At 43.6% G+C, this 20,055-nt stretch overlaps 1 protein-coding gene across 1 annotated transcript in view; it reads right to left on the minus strand.

Annotated features, from left to right (window-relative positions):
- The window catches only part of SPTLC3 (serine palmitoyltransferase long chain base subunit 3), an 82,259-nt gene that overhangs the window by 43,172 nt on the left and 19,032 nt on the right, over positions 1 to 20,055 (minus strand). Inside the window, exons 4-6 of the mRNA XM_030554311.1 lie at positions 18,823 to 18,947; positions 15,851 to 15,944; positions 1,613 to 1,718 (exon numbers count right to left, since the gene is read on the minus strand). Coding sequence (XP_030410171.1) covers positions 1,613 to 1,718; positions 15,851 to 15,944; positions 18,823 to 18,947 — 325 coding nt within the window. The remainder of the gene's footprint in view (positions 1 to 1,612; positions 1,719 to 15,850; positions 15,945 to 18,822; positions 18,948 to 20,055) is intronic.

A 20,055-nucleotide genomic window follows, 5' to 3' on the forward strand; every position in this document is an offset into this window, starting at 1 on the left:
ACGATCAAAGTCCTTAAAACGTAACTTTCTTTCAGCTGCACAGAGCTATGTTTATTTGCAGCTTTGTTCTGTTTATTCTGGTTAAAGGGAGATATTCAGCCTGCTTTGGATCAGCTGGTCTGCTGTTAAACTGTTCAGTCCTGAGTGACTAGTGTTTAGATGAGGGCTGACTTGTTCTCTGCAGCAACGTGCACAAGTTATGCAAAAAGAACATGCTGATGACTATGAATTTATGACGACATGAAAAAAGAAAAGGCATCACTATTAGAGCTGTGCAAGTAACTGATTTTTTTTTTTTGTGATTTGCTTGTGATCTGAAAAATTAAAAAAAAATCGTTTTGGGTCAACTTGAAACTGAATTTTTTCAGAAGTTCTGGAAAAACAAAAAGATCAAAAAATGTGTTTCAAGGTGTTTTGGCATTTTTAACTGTTTTTCTTTTCTAAAAAATAAACGCAAATCAACTCCCTTGTAAATCTAGTCAGAAAAAGCAAAACATTTCATTTCAGAAATGGCATAATGAACCATTTTAATATTTAAAATTTTTTTCCTCTCTTTTTTTCCCACTGAAACAATTTGCCAAAATTGACACAAATTTGTGAAATGTTGCGGTCAACCTGAATCTGCATTTTTCGGTGAAAAATTTGTCGGTCAAAATTTTTTGCCTAGTTCTAATCCTAATGAAAAAAAATCTTGCTCAGAATGACTAGCATTAATAAGTCAAAAACCATAAATTGCTGCAGTGGTGTATTTCAGTGATGGATAATGTGATCCTTGTGTGTAACTTTCAATATTGGTTTGTAAATCACTTTGGCATCCTTTGGGCTGAAAGGATGCTATATAAAAAAAAACAACTCTGCTATATAATTGCAAGGTGTTATTAGTATGCATCATACTAGACAGACTTCCAAAGTTGACTCGATTATGCATTGCCCTCTTATATTGGGATATGGATACCACTACTGTATAATACTTTAAATCCCAATTTTGTACCCACAACCTGAGTGCAACTCCATTGGACATTGATTACTGGAGATATGTTAGTTTCACTAAGGCTGAATTTGGTCCTAAATGTTTATACTCAATTGTTTGGGTATAAAACGGGCATGCAAAATGTATACAGTACCAGTACCTGTACCTTTTTTCAATTCATCAACACGTAACAGAACTCTAGAAAGCTGTTCCATTTAATCACCTTGAGGCAGATTGTCAACTGCTGTAAATTGTCACAGCTCCATTGACTTAAGTGAAGCTACAACAATTACACCAGCTGAAGATCTGCCCTTTGCATTTATATAACATACCCCACCCCAAAGGAAAGTGCTTTGCAAACCAATATTCAAAATCACATACAGGGACCATACTGGAGTTGCTTCTATTTACACTAGGGTTTAGACTGACCTTCAGGATTTATATATAAAACACCGAAACCGTCTTTACTGCCTTATTACTGTTAATATTGCAGGCCAACAATTTTTAGCAAGGCCACTGAAGATCCTACTTGAGCTGTGAAGCAATTAAAAAAATACACTGAATTTCTCAGGCAATCTCAGTGTTACGCCTATTAAATTCCTTTATAATACAAAGTACTCACATTTGTAAATGCCTACATACCTGTAAATGCCCTCTACTAGGATGAGAATTTTTTTCCATGCTCTCCGACTTCGAGGCTGCCCATATGCTACTGCATCCCTCAGTAATTTCTCTAGGCTCTGCATGTCTTTATTTAAAAATAAAAGAAAGGAAGAAAACAAAGTATTAACACAAGGGGCGTTAAAAGGAAGTTTTATTTTTTTTTTTAAATAAGAAATCAACAGTTAGAGAAATGTCTTCTAAATGCACACTTCAGTTGCACAAAGGCTACAGGCCTAATATTGGATTTAATTTGCCTGATTTTAATCTTGTGATAATATGACCAGAAGAGCTTTCTGCAACTATGCACCTCAACAGGGAAAAACTTTTCTTTTAACCATTAGAAACTCTCAGCTTCTCTATTTAAAAATAAAACTGAAACACTTGTGTCAGTTCCTGATTTTAACTGTCTATAATTTTTTAGTTGCACTGAAGAAATACACAGCATCCTGAACTTCACAGAAGATTTTCAAACGAGTCTAAGGGATATAAGAGCACAATCCCTACTGAAAGTCCGTGACACACGAAAATTTCCCCCTACAAGTGCAAGCTTGTTGTAATAAAATCTATGGGCTAGATCCTTAATTAGTATAAATCACCTTAGCTTCCTTGACTTCTATGGAGGACATTGATGGACACAAACTGAAAATCTAGTCTTACAGTTTTCTGATTATTACAATTCAGGACAAAAGAGGAGATTAAGTAGACAGATTATAATTCGTATGTATTTTGCTTCCCTCCATCAGCACCTTCCCCTTTCACTAAGGGCACGTCTACACTTACAGTGCTGCAGCTGACTGATGCTCTATGCTGATGAAAAAGAGCTCTCCCGTCAGCATAAAAGCCCACCCCTGGGAGTGGCAGAAGCTACGTTGGCAGGAATGGTGAGTACAAAAGAAAAAGAAAAGACTGTACAAAGATTAGGGCAGTACCAAAATGTGGCTCCCAACTGACAATTGACTGAAAACTGACCAATATTTGGGTTTGGATGAAACCTCTTTGAAGCTGATTACTTCCTGCAGTTTGTGAGAACCTGGAAGTACACATTCCAAAATGCCTCAAGACAGTACCCTGCATGGCATTTGGAAATGTGCAGTCCCAATTTCCTGACTGCTGCCAGAACTAGGATTGAGTTGGTGGTGGATACATGAGGGATGGGTCTATGTCTACTTCATTTGGCTGAACCCTTCTCTCTACCACTCTACTGTGGTTTAGATGTGGGTCCATATTCCTGGATCAGATCACCTTCAAGTTTGGGTGGGAAATTTGATTTCAGATTGTGAATGGTGATCTGATTTGCATTTCATAGGTGGCCTTTACCACTAAGAGAGGAGTCAGCCAGAATGTTAGATCTGAATACCTTTGAATTTGGGTGTTTGAAACACAGAGCTAGATCTCAATTCTGCAACTCAGGCTCAATGCTCTGTCTCATGTTGACCAAGCATTCTGGAGTGCTTGATGCCCATGAGCACAATGCAATTTGCAGTGCCTTAGAATTCAGTGACCACTGTAGAAGCACTGGTTGGCACTAGAGCATTAGGGCCCTGTGCTCTCCATTAAAGTGATTTGATAGTTTTACACCCATGAAAACAGTCCTGTGTGTCTGTGTTTGCAGGTTGGTGGCTAGGAGAAGACAATGATACCTTACAAACACTGCTGGCATGTTTTGTATGAACTAATTCCACATTTTCTGCAATAAAACTTGAATGCAGTGTTATTCTTTTAGCATTACGACATCTAATCTTGATCTTTATATTTCTAAGAAAATACAACCCTCCACTTTATGAAGATGCACTTCAGTCAATACCAACATATTTGAAACTATGCAGAGTAAATGAACTGTGTTTGTGCACCTTGTCCTTACACCAGGTTAGATTGGGGACCTTACTCAGTACCTTACTACGTGAATAGTCCCGTTGACTTGATAGCAAAAGGTATTATCCAGCGTCATTAACTATATTCCTCTTTAGCCCTTAGCAAAAAGTAGGTGCTTCCCTACAGGGCCGCCCGGGGGGGGGGGAAAGGGGCAATTTGCCCCAGGCCCCGGGCTCCGCAGGGGCCCCCACGAGAGTTTTTTGGGGCCCCTGGAGCGCGGTCCTTCACTCGCTCGGGGGCCCCAGAAAACTCTTGCGGGGCCGGGCCCCAGAGCTTCTTCCGCTCCCGGTCTTCGCTGGTGGGGGAGTCCTTCCGCTCCAGGGCAGAAAGACCCCCAGCCATCGCATTACCGCCGAAGTGGGACGTGCCGCCGAAGTGCAACCCGGTCTTCGGCGGTAATTCAGCCGCGGGGGGCCCTTCCGTTCAGGGACCCGCCACCGAAGTGCCCCGAAGACCCACGGCGGGGCCCCCCTGCCACTGAATTACCACCGAAGAGCGGGCTGCACTTCAGCGGCGGGTCCCGCTTCGGCGGTAATTCGCCGGCGGGGGGCCCCTGCCGCGGGTCTTCGGGGCACTTCAGCGGAGGGTCCCAGAATGGAAGGGCCCCCCGCCGCTGAACAGGGCCGGCTCTAGACATTTCGCCACGTGGGGGACCCCCTACCACTTGCTGGTCCCACGGCTCCAGTGGAGCTCCCGCAGGCATGGCTGCGGAGGGTCTGCTGGTCCCGCAGCTCCAGTGGACCTCCCGCAGGCGTGCCTGCGGATGCTCCACCGGAGCCGCGGGACCAGCGGACCCTCCGCAGGCACGCCTGCAGGAGGTCCACCGGAGCCGCCTGCCGCTGATGGCCCCAGGCCCCCGAAATCCTCTGGGCGGCCCTGCTTCCTCTTGAACTGAGCTGAGTGGTTTGTCAATTTATAAGGTAAGATATACTTATTATAAACTGCAACTTTTTTTAAATGGCTATTCAAGAGGAGTTAGAGAATACCAAATTACATTCTGAATGTAGCTGTGTCATTAGTACCCTCTTTTGCCATTACAAAAGATCTCTGCGTTTCCCCTCTATGCAGCCAATCACTGGCTGTATTTGCTGCCCTCTAAATGGAGGTTAGAGATAATACAAGGTTCTTCAACAGAAAGAGCAAGAGATTAATGAAACAAATTGACATAGTGTTAGGAGAGGAGTAGGAGTCAGATGGATCTGGGAAAAGATTATTCAGCCCTCCAGCCTTCGCTTCTGCAAGCCCCCAAAATATTAATTGCTTCACTTAAAAAACAACACCTTTCATTAGTCAGTGGTGGTTAGAAAAGGCAGAACAATAAAATAATACTCCAACAATGAGAGTAACTGTTGCTGGTGCAACCTGATGTTAGTTTCTCAGGAATATTCCTGTCCTACCGCTTTGAACCAATATGTTGTCCCATCTGCAAAGCCCAGGGCATCTGTATAGACTGAACACATCTGCTACTGCAAATATTCAAGGAAGAAAAAACCTGGTGTTTCCCTTTGTCGATTTGTGGCTCTGTCTCTGGGCACTGGCCATTTCACTACCATGTCTCCAACATGACCAATCCCTTCTTCCATAATTTCTAGGATGATTCCAGTACAATGCTGCTCCATGGCACAAAGAAAGATTGCAGTCTCCCTACATGGAATGTCCCTTGGCTTGCATTCTAACACAGCAAAACTAGGTTATTTTGAGTCTTGCATACCAGTGGAGAGAGTTCCAAATTTGCCACTTAGGGTGCAGGCAAATTGTGGCAACGATTGCTCACCCGGCTGAGTTCTGAGATTGTGATTGTCGCCCCGTGGGGAATAATGCAATGTAGACAGCACAGTTGGCCACTAGATGGCAATCAAGTAAATAAATTCTCCTGCTGTTTAAACTGATTTGCTTAGCAGCTATTCAGAGCACTCATTTGCAGCCTCACCAGAACAGCCAAGTGCTTTGCATATTTAGTGAGTGGAAGTTCTTCTTTTTTGCATTCTGCCTTATCCTATATCCAAACAAACCAAATCATTTAAGCTGAGGGGGGAGCAAAAACCCTTTCTCTAGGCTGGTGTCCGAATACCATTAGTATTTGTAAGGTAAAAGGACTCCAGGGAAGTGGGGCCAATAGAATATGTAAGTGGCTGCATGACATCAGCCTGACAATAAGGGGGGAGATTTTCAAAGACACAGAGGGGAACTTAGGCACCCAGTTCTCAAAGAAAATCAACGTGGGTTGGCCTGATGCCTCTTTGTGCTTTTGAAAATCTCCCCCAGAGTCTACAGGTTCTTTTGGTTTAGGAACTTACACTGTTAAACTGGACTACTGCTGGAATCTGTCTTAGGAAAAGGCTGTTTGCCCAAGCTCATGAGTTGGAGTTAAGGTTGGAAGGTCTGGTTGTCCTAACACCCACGGAGTTCGAGGGGGAGTGTGGAGAAGAGGGTTAGCAATCACTTGGGTGTGTCAACACTAGTGAAGAGGTAGATTGCAGAGTTAGGGGAGAACCTTTCTAAACCCTTGATTCTGCCAACCCTCACACACGTGTTCAACTTTGCTCAACACATGTGAGTAATCCTGCTCAAGTTAAAGTTAAGCACTAGTGTAAATGCTTGCAGAATCAGGGCTTAATCTATCTACCCCACACCTGTGACTGAGGTTGTAAGTCTACTTCATGGTGTGGGAGATGGTGAAGAAAAAAAAGCATTTAGATGCCCTGTATTTTAGAATGTTTGTTTACTGCATTATAGCATTGAAGGAGCTTATGTTTTAATCTTCTTATGCCTGCAAGCCTTTAGCCCATAAAGGTGTTACATGTGCAAATGAACTTAATTTCCCCCTTTCCCCCCTTCCTCTGCATCTCTTTAGGACATGGTGATCCAGAATGGGGTGAAGTCTAATACTGTCACCTTCAAAAACAGAACAGTTGCCACACTGACTCTGGTTCCCCACACTGATTCATGCTAAAGTTGATATTGGCTTTGGGTGCCCGAGATTGGAACTTTATAGAGATCAGAGCCTTTTGGGGGCATGTGCCCACCCCTATGACCTCACCTGTGGATGTGTAAAATTTCTGTTAGTATCAACTATTATAACTCTGAATATTCTTGTTATTCATTGCAATGGAACATGTCCCCCTCAACTTTTCATTACCTGGTTGATACACTGGAGCTACTGCTGGTGTGCTAGTAGTACTGGTAAGAACCCAGATAAAGACAAGGCTCCATTCAATGGTTTCTGGAGATTTTAACAAAGCCCTGGCTGGGATGATTTAGTTGGTGTTGGCCCTGCTTTGAGCAGGGGATTTGAATAGATGACCTCTTGAGGTCTCTTCCAACCCTAATCTTCTCTGACTCTATGATCAATTAAACCTGCTATAGGGCTGGACCAGAGGGACCACCAGTGGTCTAGGGTAGATACAAGTTGCGAGTATGTCTGTCTGAAAATAAGTTTGTAAATTAAAATATAATATTGAGGGGGAAAGGATTGCGTAGCATCAGCCAAAAGTTTGCAAGTTGCCCACACGTGTCTTATAAAGCATTTTCATCCAGCTAGATTTGGAGTCTCTCTCTCCCTCTCTCGTAGTGACATTTAGATTTCACTTTGCTCCATCTGAGTTTTGAAAGCATTTTATACTTCTTTAATTGTGGAATTAGAGGGAAACCATGGATTTGTCAAAAGACAGGATCTTCTGGATGCCTTCTACTATTTTACCTAGGGGAGGAGGGGGATCAACGTCCTAGCTTGCTGCCCTATTTGTACAATGCTAATCTTGATGGATAGGGTGGTTATGGAACACACCTTGCACATGTTTTCCCTATAGTAATTCAAGAAGTATGTGGCCCAGAAAACTTGCTGTTGATTCATGAAAGGGTAGTGTCAGTATTCCCCCTCATTTTAATAACCATTTCCAGCCGCCAACAAAACCATAACAGCAACACACTGTTTGCACCTTGCCCTTCTCTCCAATGTATCTTGTATACATATACAATCAAAGACGTCAGAGTGAAAGTAAATGAGATCTAAACAGTTTAATCAAGGCTGTTACGTTCCACGTAAAAGGAGAATGAACTAGACAGTAGGGAGCAGTCACTTTCTCCAACCTTCCTCATTCACATGTAGGCACTCTTTGGAAATGTCATTCACAAGGCTGCCAACCAATTTGGTTTTGTTCTGGCAACAAACAATACAGAAAGAATGTTTTCATCACTAGTTGAGTATTCTGTGGCAGTGGCACAAAGGTCTTTGACTTTTCATACCATGTTTACAATGCTGTAATACCAGGTTAAACACTATGCTGGTGTAAACTGGCTCAGCTCCAGTGGAACGGTGTCAGTTTATATCAGCAGAGAATTTGACTCCATTCTCATGTTTAATAAGTGACTTTTTTAGAGTGCCGTATTACAACCCATTGCTGTTTGCCTTCCTGGCTGACCTTATCTTTAGAGCTCTCCCAACTTCATAGCTGGATTCAATTCTACTCTTTGACCCTTGGCTTCCATGAATGGATTATTGTTCCAGCTATCCAGCAGAAAGTCCTTGACATGGTGACATCCTCCAACTGAAGGCAACTACCAGACCCCTTTCAGAGAGCTGTTTGCTCCCCTCATTAGCCATGACACAAACTAGTTCCCATTCCCTGCAGGTAATGAGTATCACCTACCTCCTGCTGAGGTTGTGGGATAGTGATTTTTTTTTTAAAAGGACAAAAATACTTTATAATGTTAGAGTCAAATTAATGCTCATTAAACACTCTGCATAGACTGTACTGGATGCAGAGTTTTCCTTTTATCCACAGAGCCGATACAGCACAGGGAGGCTTCCCCATACACCCAGCAATGTGACTTGGATAACAGGTAGATCAATTGACTATTTCCACTAAGTGTGAGAATGAAAACACATGTCTAACATTTGGCTTACGTGTGGCCAAGGAGCTTAGCAGTTCAAACATCAAGGCCCTGACCCAGCAAAGCACTTAAGCATGTGCATAACTGTAAACAAATGAGGAGTCTCATTAAAGTCAATCGGACTATTCATATACTTAAAGCTATGCACCTGCTTAAGTGCTGTGCAGTATTGAAGCTGAGGGCTGATATATCCAGACAAACTGGAACAATAGGTTCAAATATCTGAAAAAGACAGTGTCTGAGGCGGTTCAATGAAGAACCATTAAATTACTAAAGGCTTGTCTATACTTAAAATATTATAGCTCCACAACTGTGCTGCTGTAGCGGTTCACTGTAGACACTACCTACACCAAAGGGAGAGTTTGTCCCATCAGTGTATGTAATCCATCTCCCAAGAGGTGGTAGTTAAGTAGACTGAAGAATTCTTCTTTGGACCTGCCACTGTCTACACTGAGGGTTAGGTCAGTATATCTACATCTCTCAGGGGTGTGGATTTTTTTATACCCGAGAGACATAGCTAAACTGATGTAAATTCCTAGTGTAGACTAGTATAGCATGGATCTTTTGGGCAAGGCATTCCCTATATACACATTACAAATGTAAGGATGTTGGGGTAGCCAGCTACAATGCTACTGTCCTCGGACACAGTCCATTTTGCAACGTAAAGAGCACCTAAACATATTTTTTAAATGAAGTCAAAGCCCAGAACATACTGTTTTTAAAATTCACTTAAGTTGCATTTACAAAGCAAACCACAACTTGCTACAAGACAACTGCAATGGGTTTACAGTGTAGACGGGGCCTTCACAAAGGGGATTCTGTCTGTCCCGCTGGATGTGTGTCAATTAGCTGTCCAGCCATGCTGCATTTTGGTAACGTGTCACATGTACAGCTCTGAAAACCACTTGGGATCTTTTAGGATGAAAAAGTATTCCATGTGTGTAAAACTACCATTAGTAGTTATTGGGTGAGGAAAGTAAGTTGGTAGGCAGGTTCTGGATTTGATTTATGAAATCTGTTCATAAGAACACTCCAAAACAGTAGCTTTATGGCAAGGGTATTTATCTATATGGCTTCCTATATGGGAGTGGGTTGGGGGTTGAAAATCAGAAACTTAAAGTTTACAGAGTTTTACAAAATGTTCATACCGTTTCACAGTGAAAAGGGTTCTCTAGGTAGAATTCATGTTAAGATCCAGGCAGAATGGGGTTAACTCAGAAATTATATCTAATGCTCCAAAAGGTTCCCACCGTTTCATAATGATAAGCGTTGTCTTACTGTAATACTGGTTAAGGCGATAAGACTCAAAATGGTTAAATGAGTCAGCTTTTAAATAAAACTAGACTGGCTTTGGCAAATCAAATCCCTAATCTAGGGAACAATGAGTTACACAGAAAGAATCTGATGAGCTTCCAGTGGTGTTTGCTGAGGTGCTAAAGGGAATTACCTAATTTTCCATCTGCAGTTTGGTGTTTGTGGGACTAGTTAGTTATTGCTGTTAGTTTTGCTCCACATTCTTTACAGAGAATATCAGCTCTGGTTTATCATAAACCCCCAATGGCAGGCTGATTAGATGTTAGCTCACTGGGGTAAAGGAGGAGAATGTGTATGATGGCTCCTTGACAAGTGATCAGGCATGGAAGGAGTATTAATTTATCAACATATGGGTCAAAAATCAATGTGATGTCTTCAACATTCTTTTAGGAACTGTAATCTGAATCACATTCCCTGAATGGATATCTTCTTTCAAGTGCTATGGGAAATAGCACAAAATAATCAGGGGGTGAATATGGAGATGGTGTTGGTGGGGGAGTTGAGAGCCCTTGGGTTTTGGTGGTTAGAGGTCATCCTTCAAAATGTCATGCAGCAAAAAAAGTGTGACTGGGATAAGTTACTGAATAGAGCACAGTGCAATCTAAGGAAGAGGTCAGAGATCAGGAGAGACACAAATTTAAAAATACTGCCTAGTATGTCTAAATCTCTAAGGTCGGATCACTGAATGTTAGTAAGCGCATCAGATCGTAAATTTATAAATAGTTACTGTTGTAAAAACATTTTGAATCAGGCTTATTCATAAATGGTGCTTAATGAGGTCATGGAATTGCTTCTTGGCCAAATAAAATGACGCTAATATTGATACTGTATCTTATAATTATAGTGCACCTTTCATCATACGTTTTTATAAACATATACATAATTAAATGACTTCAATCACCTCTGGGAGGCAGTAAAGTAGTAACTGATTACACAGTACCTGTACATGGCATGATACAGAACTATGGAAAATAGAACTGAAATTGAAGGGAGTATTTAGGTAGACAATATGCAGTGATCGTGCGATAATCTTTACAATAGGGGTTTGCAAGTATAGCAAGTACCACAAATGCCACAGTGTCAGCAGCATTAATGAAGTAAAAGGCAATGTTGTCAATGTTTTAAAAGACCACGTAACAGGATGACTGGCCCTTTAAGGGGAGATGGGTCCAACCCCATCTGTGACACACTTATCTCAGCTGCCCAAGTGGAGAAAATGAGCCAAGTCACCTGATAGGCAAGTCATGTAGGGGAGAAATGCAACAGAAGCCTATGGATAGTCAAAGAGAGAGAAGGAAATACTCACACAGAAAGCCCAGGGAATTGATGCTCAACAGAAAGCAGGGAGAGGTTGAAATGAGCAGAAGGACTGCATGAACTGCTCCACATAGAAAGACTCTCCCTAGCTCCTACGCAGAAGGCCTGGGGATGCATGCCTACAGGGAGCAGAAGCTAGCTAGGGAAGCTAGAGTGTGGCGGGCAAGTCTGCTACAGCAAAATCTCAGCAAGGAAGGGATAGGCCTAAGAGCCCTACACCAAGGACTGTGAGCCAGCTAGGATGTTGGATGGGAGTTCTCAGGGCCGTCCTTAGGATTTATGGTGCCCTAGGCGGGATTATTAAACTGGTGCCCCAGTGCCTGTCTTGCTCTTAGCAACACGAACATAAGCTTACAGTATTGGAAAACGTGCCACATGCATGTTACTAAAACCAGTTTAACTTAATTAAGCACACTGTAATGCTGATGAACTAGCACTAAAAAGTAGCACTATAGAAGTAATTCTGATTTGACAGAATGATGCAAATAATATATTTTTTAGATTTGTCAACATTTTATTGGAAATGTATATGAAAAGGTATTGAAACAAGGATTAGTTTTTAATTAAAAGCAATCTTTCTGGCTTTTTTGGCTGCAAAATCAGTAATAATGTCATCGTATGACAAAGACAAAGTGATGTCTTGTTCGATTGCAAGAATAGCAAGACCAGTCAAGTGTTCCTGACTCATTGTAGAGTGGAGATAGTTTTTAATGAGCTTTAGTTTTGAGAAACTCCGTTATCCTGATGCTACTGTTACAGGAATTGTCAGTAGAATATGAGTGGCAAGTTTGCTGGTATGAATAAACTGTACAATGTCCATCATCAATTTTGCATGTGGCAACAACGCAATTCTTTGCACAGTTCAAGTCCATTTAAATCAAAATGATCACCATGCTTCAGGAGGCTCTCTAGGTCAGGGGTCCCCAACGTGGTGCCCACGGGCGCCATGGCGCCCACAGGGGCCTTTCAGTGCACCTGCGTACGGCCGGAGGACGAGCATCTGCCAAAATGTCACTGAAATTCGGCAGCATTTTGGCGCCGATGCCTCTGGATGACACTGCTTGCCGTCGAATTTCAACAGCATTTCAGCGGATGCTCGTCCGCCACCATGGTCCTTTGTCTGGCGCCTGCCAGACAAAAAAGGTTGGGGACCACTGCTCTAGGTTCCTGCACTTTGTCATTAGTGGCTCTTGTTTTCCTATTTCGTTGAATTTAGTCCTGCTCAGCCCGTTGCCAGCTGAGTGAATGGAACCCAGGCCGACAGCGGGTTGAGTGGCTCAGCCGGGGTCTCAGCCTCCGGCCTGCTCAGCCCGCTGGCAGCCTGGGGTTCCTTGGGGGTCTCCAGGCCAGCAGCGGGTGCTTAGTGGGGCTGGCAGCCGGGACCCCAGGTGCCAATGGGGCAGCAGCCGGAACCCCAGAGCAGCGATGGGCTGAGTCGATCAGCCCACCGCTGTGTGTCATCAAAAATCAGCTCATGTGCCACCTTTGGCACATGTGCCGTAGGTTGCCGACCCCTGCTCTATACACTAGTAAGGAGATGAGCATATTACAGTTGTTGGAGGGCTCTATTCAGGACTGGCGCTAGGGTTTCTCGCGCCCTAGGTGCATGGCCATTTCGCCGCCCCCCGCGCTGATCCCGTGGCTCCGGTGGAGCTGCCGCAGGCATTCCTGCGGAGGGTCCGTTGGTCCGTGGCTCCGGTGGAGCTGCCGCAGTCATGCCTGCGGGCGGTCCACCGGAGCCATGGGAGCAGCCAAGCATCCACAGGCATGACTGCGGCAGCTCCACTGGAGCCGCAGACCAGCGGACCCTCTGCAGGCATGCCTGTGGCAGGTCAACCGGAGTCGCCTGCTTCCCCCCCAGCAAAATGCCGCCCCCTCAATAATCTTGGTGTCCTAGGCAATTGCCTAGGCTGCCTAAATGGTAGCGCTGGCCCTGACTCTATTTAGCAGTAACAGGGCTATAGGAAAGTCAGTCAACATTTTTTGTTTCTCTGATGAAAACTGGCCCACTCCCTTCCCCATACCAAACTTATCACAAATAATTGTCAACAACTTAAGTTTCTGTTTTTGGCTAAGATATTGATTTTTTTTAAAAAAAAAATCTATTGAAATTGAATTCAGGATTGTTAGCAAGCATTTTTGGCAAACAAATTTGCTCAAAGACAATCAAAATGGCAACACAGTACTGCCTTCATGCTTGGCTCACCCCCCAGCCTGCTAGTTCAACAGCTGCAGTAGAAGAGGAGATAGGTGGAAAACTGGAGGACCCCAAAATCCACCTCTTGGGGTGCAGAGTGGCAACAGCAGCAGCAAACCCTCAGGTCCAATCACACACCAATGGGCACCACCGCCAGCCCAACAGACCATGGTAAAGTTAGCACAGCATCTGATCTCAGGGACGGGACACCCATGGCGCCACAGCAGCTCATCCTGCCCTGTGCAGCTCCCCCCGGATGAGATGGATCACTGCCAGTCCGGGGGAGAGATGCGCTGCCCAGCTAGGGGAGCGCATCTCTCTCCCGGACTGGCAGTGATCCAGATGTTCTGATTTTATAGGGTCAATCCCGATATTTGGGGCTGTGTCTTATATAGGCACCAATTACCCCCATCTAGGGTGACCAGACAGCAAGTGTGAAAAATCAGGAATGGAGGTGGGGGGCAATAGAAGCCTAAATAAGAAAAAGACCCAAAAATTGAGACTGTCCCTATAAAAGTGAGACATCTGTTCACCCTACCCCAACCCCCTGTCCTGATTTTTTGCACATGCTATCTGGCTATCCTCAGCCCAGCCATGTGTGACCATTCCAATCCTGGCTGCCGCAAGGAAGTGAGTTACTTTCACTGTCATTCCTCAGCAGGTAGGCAGCCAGCCTCACCTCCCCCTCAGCATCTCATCCAACACAGCCCTGACAGCCCTCACACTGGGGGAAAGAGTCACATTCACAGGTGAGTTCCTTCCCCCACCTCTTCCCAGAGACTTCCCAGCATCCAATCCCCTTCCTCAGACTGTGCTGCATTCGGCTCTCTCTAGGACTCAGCAGCCCTGCTCTTACATTTTCCACTGCTTCCCGTTTGTCTGGGCTCCCGGCAGGGTGGTGCCCCCAGACCTAGTGGTGCCCTAGGTGGCTGCCTGTTCTGCCTAGGGCTAAGGACGGCCCTGGGAGTTCTTATGTCTCCTTGTGAACTTTGTTAATAAATCTAGGACACAAGAAGGGGCGTTACTTGACACATGAAAGCCTATGTTGAAGTTACCGAGGAGTGGTTAGCCTGAAGCTATACCAGTAGGTGGTGCTGGTACAGACCGCTATGCAACAACAGAGTTATAATGTAGCATTAGTATCAGTCTTGTCCTAAAATCCTATTCTGGTGAAGTCAGTATGTGGGCAGATGCTTATATCCCAGCTTTCTGAATACTTGAAAAAACCTGCCAGAAATTTGGGGTGGGGTTTTCAAAAGTGCTCTGCATTAGCTTAACTCTGCTCTCACTGACTTCAGTGGTAACAGGGTTAGGCCAGTGCTGAACGCTTCTGAAACACCTTAGTCTTTTGTACTGCTATTCTGTTGCAATTGTAAATAAATCTTTCTAGCACCGTACAGAATCTCAGCAACACGCCAAGCCAAAAGGGGGGTTATGAGGAGAAATATTTTTGAAAATTAAGCTCCAACATGGCTAACCAGGGCACTGGTCATGGTCATGGTCTTTTGTCAACTGCAAACTGTCATTGTATGCATTTCATTTTTCTCTCTCCAAAACCAGAAATCATATACAGCTTTGAGAGACTAATCCCCTGCCCCTTATAAAATATTCTCAGATAGGTGATGGCAAAACTTGTAAAAGGAAAAATCAGTTTCACACATACAGAATGGAAAGAGACTGTCTAGGAAGGAGTAGGGCAGAAAGGAATATAGGGGTTATAGTGGACCACAAGCTAAATATGAGTCAACAGTGTGATGCTGTTGCAAAAAAAGCAAACGTGATTCTGGGATGCATTAACAGGTGTGTTGTGAGCAAACATGAGAAGTCATTCTTCTGCTCTACTCTGTGCTGGTTAGGCCTCAACTGGAGTATTGTGTCCAGTTCTGGGCACCGCATTTCAAGAACGATGTGGAGAAATTGGAGAGGGTCCAGAAAAGAGCAGCAAGAATGATTAAAGGTCTTGAGAACATGACCTATGAAGGAAGGCTGAAAGAATTGGGTTTGTTTAGTTTGGAAAAGAGAAGACTGAGAGGGGACATGATCGCAGTTTCAGGTATCTAAAAGGGTGTCATCAGGAGGAGGGAGAAAACTTGTTCACCTTAGCCTCTAGGGATAGAACAAGAAGCAATGGGCTTAAACTGCAGCAAGGGAGGTTTAAGTTAGACATTAGGAAAAACTTCCTAACTGTCAGGGTGGTTAAACACTGGAATAAATTGCCTAGGAAGGTTGTGGAATCTCCATCTCTAGAGATATTTAAGAGTAGGTTAGATAAATAATAATAAAATAATAATAATTGGAGATATACCAGTCTCCTAGAACTGGAAGAGACCTTGAAAGGTCATCAAGTCCACCCCTCTGCCTTCACTAGCAGGACCAATTTTTGTCCCAGACCACTAAGTGGCCCCCTCAAGGATTGAATGCACAACCCTGGGTTTAGCAGGCCAATGCTCAAACCACTGAGCTATCCATCCCCCCAGATGGTCTAGATAGCGTTTGGTCCTGCCATGAGGGCAGGGGACTGGACTCAATGACCTCTCGAGGTCCCTTCCAGTCCTAGAATCTATAAGCAGGCCTGGCTGGCTGGAACATCTCTGCCACCAAACATCTCCAGCATCAGTACTCACTGTTGTGTTTGAAGATTCTGATGGTAGCACCAGAAAGTCTTGCACCAAGAACAAGAGATGTGTGGTTCAACTCATCACTTAAAATGAGACAACCCTATGGAGAAGGATCACAATAAGTATCCACATATAAACCTTTAGAATATTCACAAGTTAATGCGAGTGTATAAATCACATAAGACCAACCAAAAACTGCAATGCTTAAATGTGACTTGGAAAATTTCTTAAGGCTAGGGGTATTTGGTCCCAATATTCTGCTTCAGAAACTAATATAAATCTTGGGGACAGATCCTGAATATTCCAAGGTGATGAAAGGAGGCCAGATATTGTCTCTAAGTAGCCAGCGGTGAATTACCCTGGTGGAGGGGAGCTTCTTTCTGCTTTAAACCCAGTGAACCTGGCACTGGCATTTACTGCTTCCTTTCCTCAGTGAGCTGTGGGCAGAGTGCAGCTCCACTGATCTTCCTTTGCTGTAAGATCCCTTAAGGACCATATGTCAGTGAGGTAAGTAAGTAACATTCTGGAGCTGGAGCTAGCACACTGGTCTTACAGAGTCAGGAGCTGTAACTGGCTTGTTGCATGACACCTGTGTTGTATCGGAGTGGTGCTTGGGCATGGGGGGAGATCTGTTTGTGTCTTTCACTCGCACACACTTCATCTTTAGTAACTTTTACAGTCACTAATTCCAGTAGTTAAAAACTTATTTTCCTTTCAAAAATCCTTAGTGAAATGCGTGAAAAACTAACGTTGCATCATCTGTTATATTAGCAAAAGCCATATTCAAACTGGAGCCTTCTCTTGCCCCTGCTTTAATCCTAAGCATTATTCTATGGTCTTTTGTTACCTAAGCACAATGCAATGCATCATTTTGCAAATATTTATTTTGCAAATACAGGTTAACTAAGTAGAGGTGGAGAAATATTTCACACATGGATGGTCTGAAATCTACCTTGAGCTATGCATGCAGAACTTACTCCGAAATTAATAGGAATTGTGCATATGTATTTGGAGGTCAGGATGAAGCTACTACATTAAATTATGGAGATAAATTAAATGAGAAGTTTCCATAATATAGGGCAATAATTCAACGTCAAGAACAGTCACTTACTCTGCTGTAACTGTGGTTCTTCAAGATGTTGTAGTCAGTCAATGTGGATCTCAATCCCCATGCACACGAGCTCTGAATTTTTGGCTTGGCAGGGACAAGCAGGGCCGCACATTCAGCCCCCTCATTGTTCTGTGCAAAAGCATAAAGGGTGGAGTGGCGCAGACACTTGCCCTCAGTTCCCTCTCAACATAAAGCCTATGTCAGCTGAGAACTCCAAAAGGGGTGGAGGGCAGGTCATGAGATCCACACGGACTACAACAGCTTGAAAAACCCCATTTAACATAGGGTAAGTAACCATTCTTTCTTCTTCGAGTATGTGTGGATCCCACTGTAGCAGAAGGCAAGCAATTTCTTCTACCAAAAGGAGGGCATGAGAAGCATTAGCTGCATCACTTGAATAGGGATTGGAGTACAGCTCTCCCAAATTTCATATCTGATCTGGTAGCCAAGTCCAGCAACATCTGATCTGGCTGCCAAGTGAATGGGTTTCTCTATGTAGCAGTCAGAACTGCATTGGCCAGTAGGGGCTAAAATGATGAGACTCATCTGGTCCCAGCTTACTTTGACGATCACTCTGGGATTGTTGAGAAGGTGTAAAAGCGACCTTGGGTTCATTGTAGAAGGGAGACATCTGGTAAAGGTCCTGGAATAGAAGTTCGAGCACTTTGCAATGTCTTGGATGGCGAACAAATCTCTCAATGGAGTGCCACACTGGAGAAATATTGAGTTGACGGTGGGTCTAATTTCGTTCCAATCTATGCCAGATGCATCCGTAACAATGGTCTGGCAAAAGATTCCAAGCTCATGCACACGAGATGCATGCGCACACACAATGGGATCCACTCTGACACGTACTTGAAGAAGACTACTAGAGATTCTGCTCCTTCCTTCCCATACAGTACCTCTGAGTATCCCAAAACTGCAACATGAAGCTCAGATTCTACAAATAAGGAACATCATTTTCCCATCATTGTGTCCCTGCACTGTACCCCACATTTCCCTCCACTAGATTGTTGGAGAAATATATTTTATTGAAATTTATATCTTTTCAAAAAAAAAAATCTTTTTCACAAATATGACTTATTTTATCCTAGGACATAGTTCTCTCCCTTCTCAGGTGCTCCAGGCACTTTGCTTTCAAACTCATGCTTCACAAGGCCCTTATCATTAATGTTCAAACATATACTACACTCTGGGATAGCAACAATCAGCTCCAAGAAGGATGCAATCTGTTGTTTCACAATCATGTCTAACTCAACTGAGGTTACAAATTTCCCCAACTAACAGCCCAAACATACTGTGGTTCATCAAGCCATTATTGGACCAACCTTTTGTAAGATAGTCTAAACTTTGTGCTTATGTTTATTGATAGCTTTCTTGCAGTGTTGGTCTCAGATTTATGTAATGTCAATATTCAGCCTCTCACAAAACATTTCTCATTTCCCAAAACGTAGCCCAATTCTCTTCTCATATCAGTTTTATGCTCGTGTGGCTCCACCAACATCAATGGATTTACACCTAAGTAAGCAGGAGGAGAATCTGTTCCACTATTTAATTCTTACAACAGCTCTCTGAGATGGGAGGCAAAAACTATTCACATTTTACAGAAGGGTAAACGGAGGGAAAGAGCCTAAGTACTTACACTGGTACATAAAAAACAAGGGTAGTAAGTGTCTTAGCAACACCCAGTAGTGACTGACAGAAAGTGTGATGAAATGGTGAACCCGAGGTGAAGAAGAGCATTAGTGTCAGAACTCAGAAGTTCCTGGTATCTAATCTTGTGTTCAGACCAAGCCTCACCATTTATTGCGTGTTTGAAGTAGTGTAACTGTTGGCAAAACAATTAGCATGCAATAGTCATACTCACCTTCCCAACTAGTGATGGAATATTCATAGAGTTAGTAGCAAAGCCCATGCCAAACACCATAGCCGCTTCCACATCAAGAAACTGGGCCACCAGGTTCTCTAGTTCTACGTGTTTGTCAAGGTTACCTGGATTAAGAATTATAAGCCATTTTAACATCTCATTACAATATAAAATGTATATAATTCAAAAGGAAGGAAAATAGAAAGCAAGAAAGATCTGGAAATATGCAGTTAATTTACATGGATGCGTCAGATCTGACAAAGATTTTCTATTTATATCTTGCACACCTGAGACAAAATGTAAAACAGAAGATTCAGACAAATTATAATTCAGCCAAAGAGGTGACCGACATCAATTGTTAAAGTAGCACAACACTTTTCTTGACAGTGTCCTATTTTCACATTCTAATAACTTTCTGAAATATTTATCACTTGGTCTTTATATTTTCCATGCTGTCTTTTTTAAAAAAAAAATCACCTTCAGAAAGAAAATTGTCCTTATTTTTGAGTTTTGTAAAACAGGAAACAAATGGACAACACCCTCCCCAACTTTTCCCACTATTAAAAAAAAGAGGGGGTAATTCTAACCATATTTTGGTAGCGAGAGATGAAGAAAAATGCTTGTCCTTCATCTTTTTCCATTTTGAAAGCTGTGAAGTGGCAAAAAACCTCTTCTGCCACTAATATTTAACTGAATAGCACGAACTCACCCCTTCACAATCCATTCATCTCAATTAGGTGTGAAAGGTCTCTTAGCAGGAAAACAGCCTTTATTATTATTTTGTATTGGTATAAGGATAGTGCCTCTAGGGATCCCAATCCAATATCAGGACCCAACTGTGCTACATGCTGTACAAACAAATAAAAATGAACATTTCTGCTCCAGGCCTAGTGTGACCCAGACGAAAAGGGACCCTGGTGGCTCCAGTCAGCACAACCAACCAGGCCATTAAAAGTCTGGTCGGTGGTGCTGCAGAGCTAAGGCAGGCTTCCTACCTGTCCTGGCACTGCACTGTGCTCCGGAAGTGGCCAGCAGCTCCAGCTCCTAGTCAGAGGTGGGAAGGGGCATGGTGCTCCGCACGCTGCCCCTGCCCCTGCCCCAAGCACCAGTTCACACTCCCCTTGGCCGGGTCCGCCTAGGAGCAGCACCGAGTCAGGACAGGTAGGAAGCCTGCCTTAGCCGCCCCTCTCTGCTGCGCCACTGACCAGGAGCTGCTGGAGGTAATCCTGTGCC

Source organism: Gopherus evgoodei, chromosome 3 (genome assembly GCF_007399415.2).
Source record: "Gopherus evgoodei ecotype Sinaloan lineage chromosome 3, rGopEvg1_v1.p, whole genome shotgun sequence".
NCBI classification, from domain to species: Eukaryota; Metazoa; Chordata; order Testudines; family Testudinidae; genus Gopherus; species Gopherus evgoodei.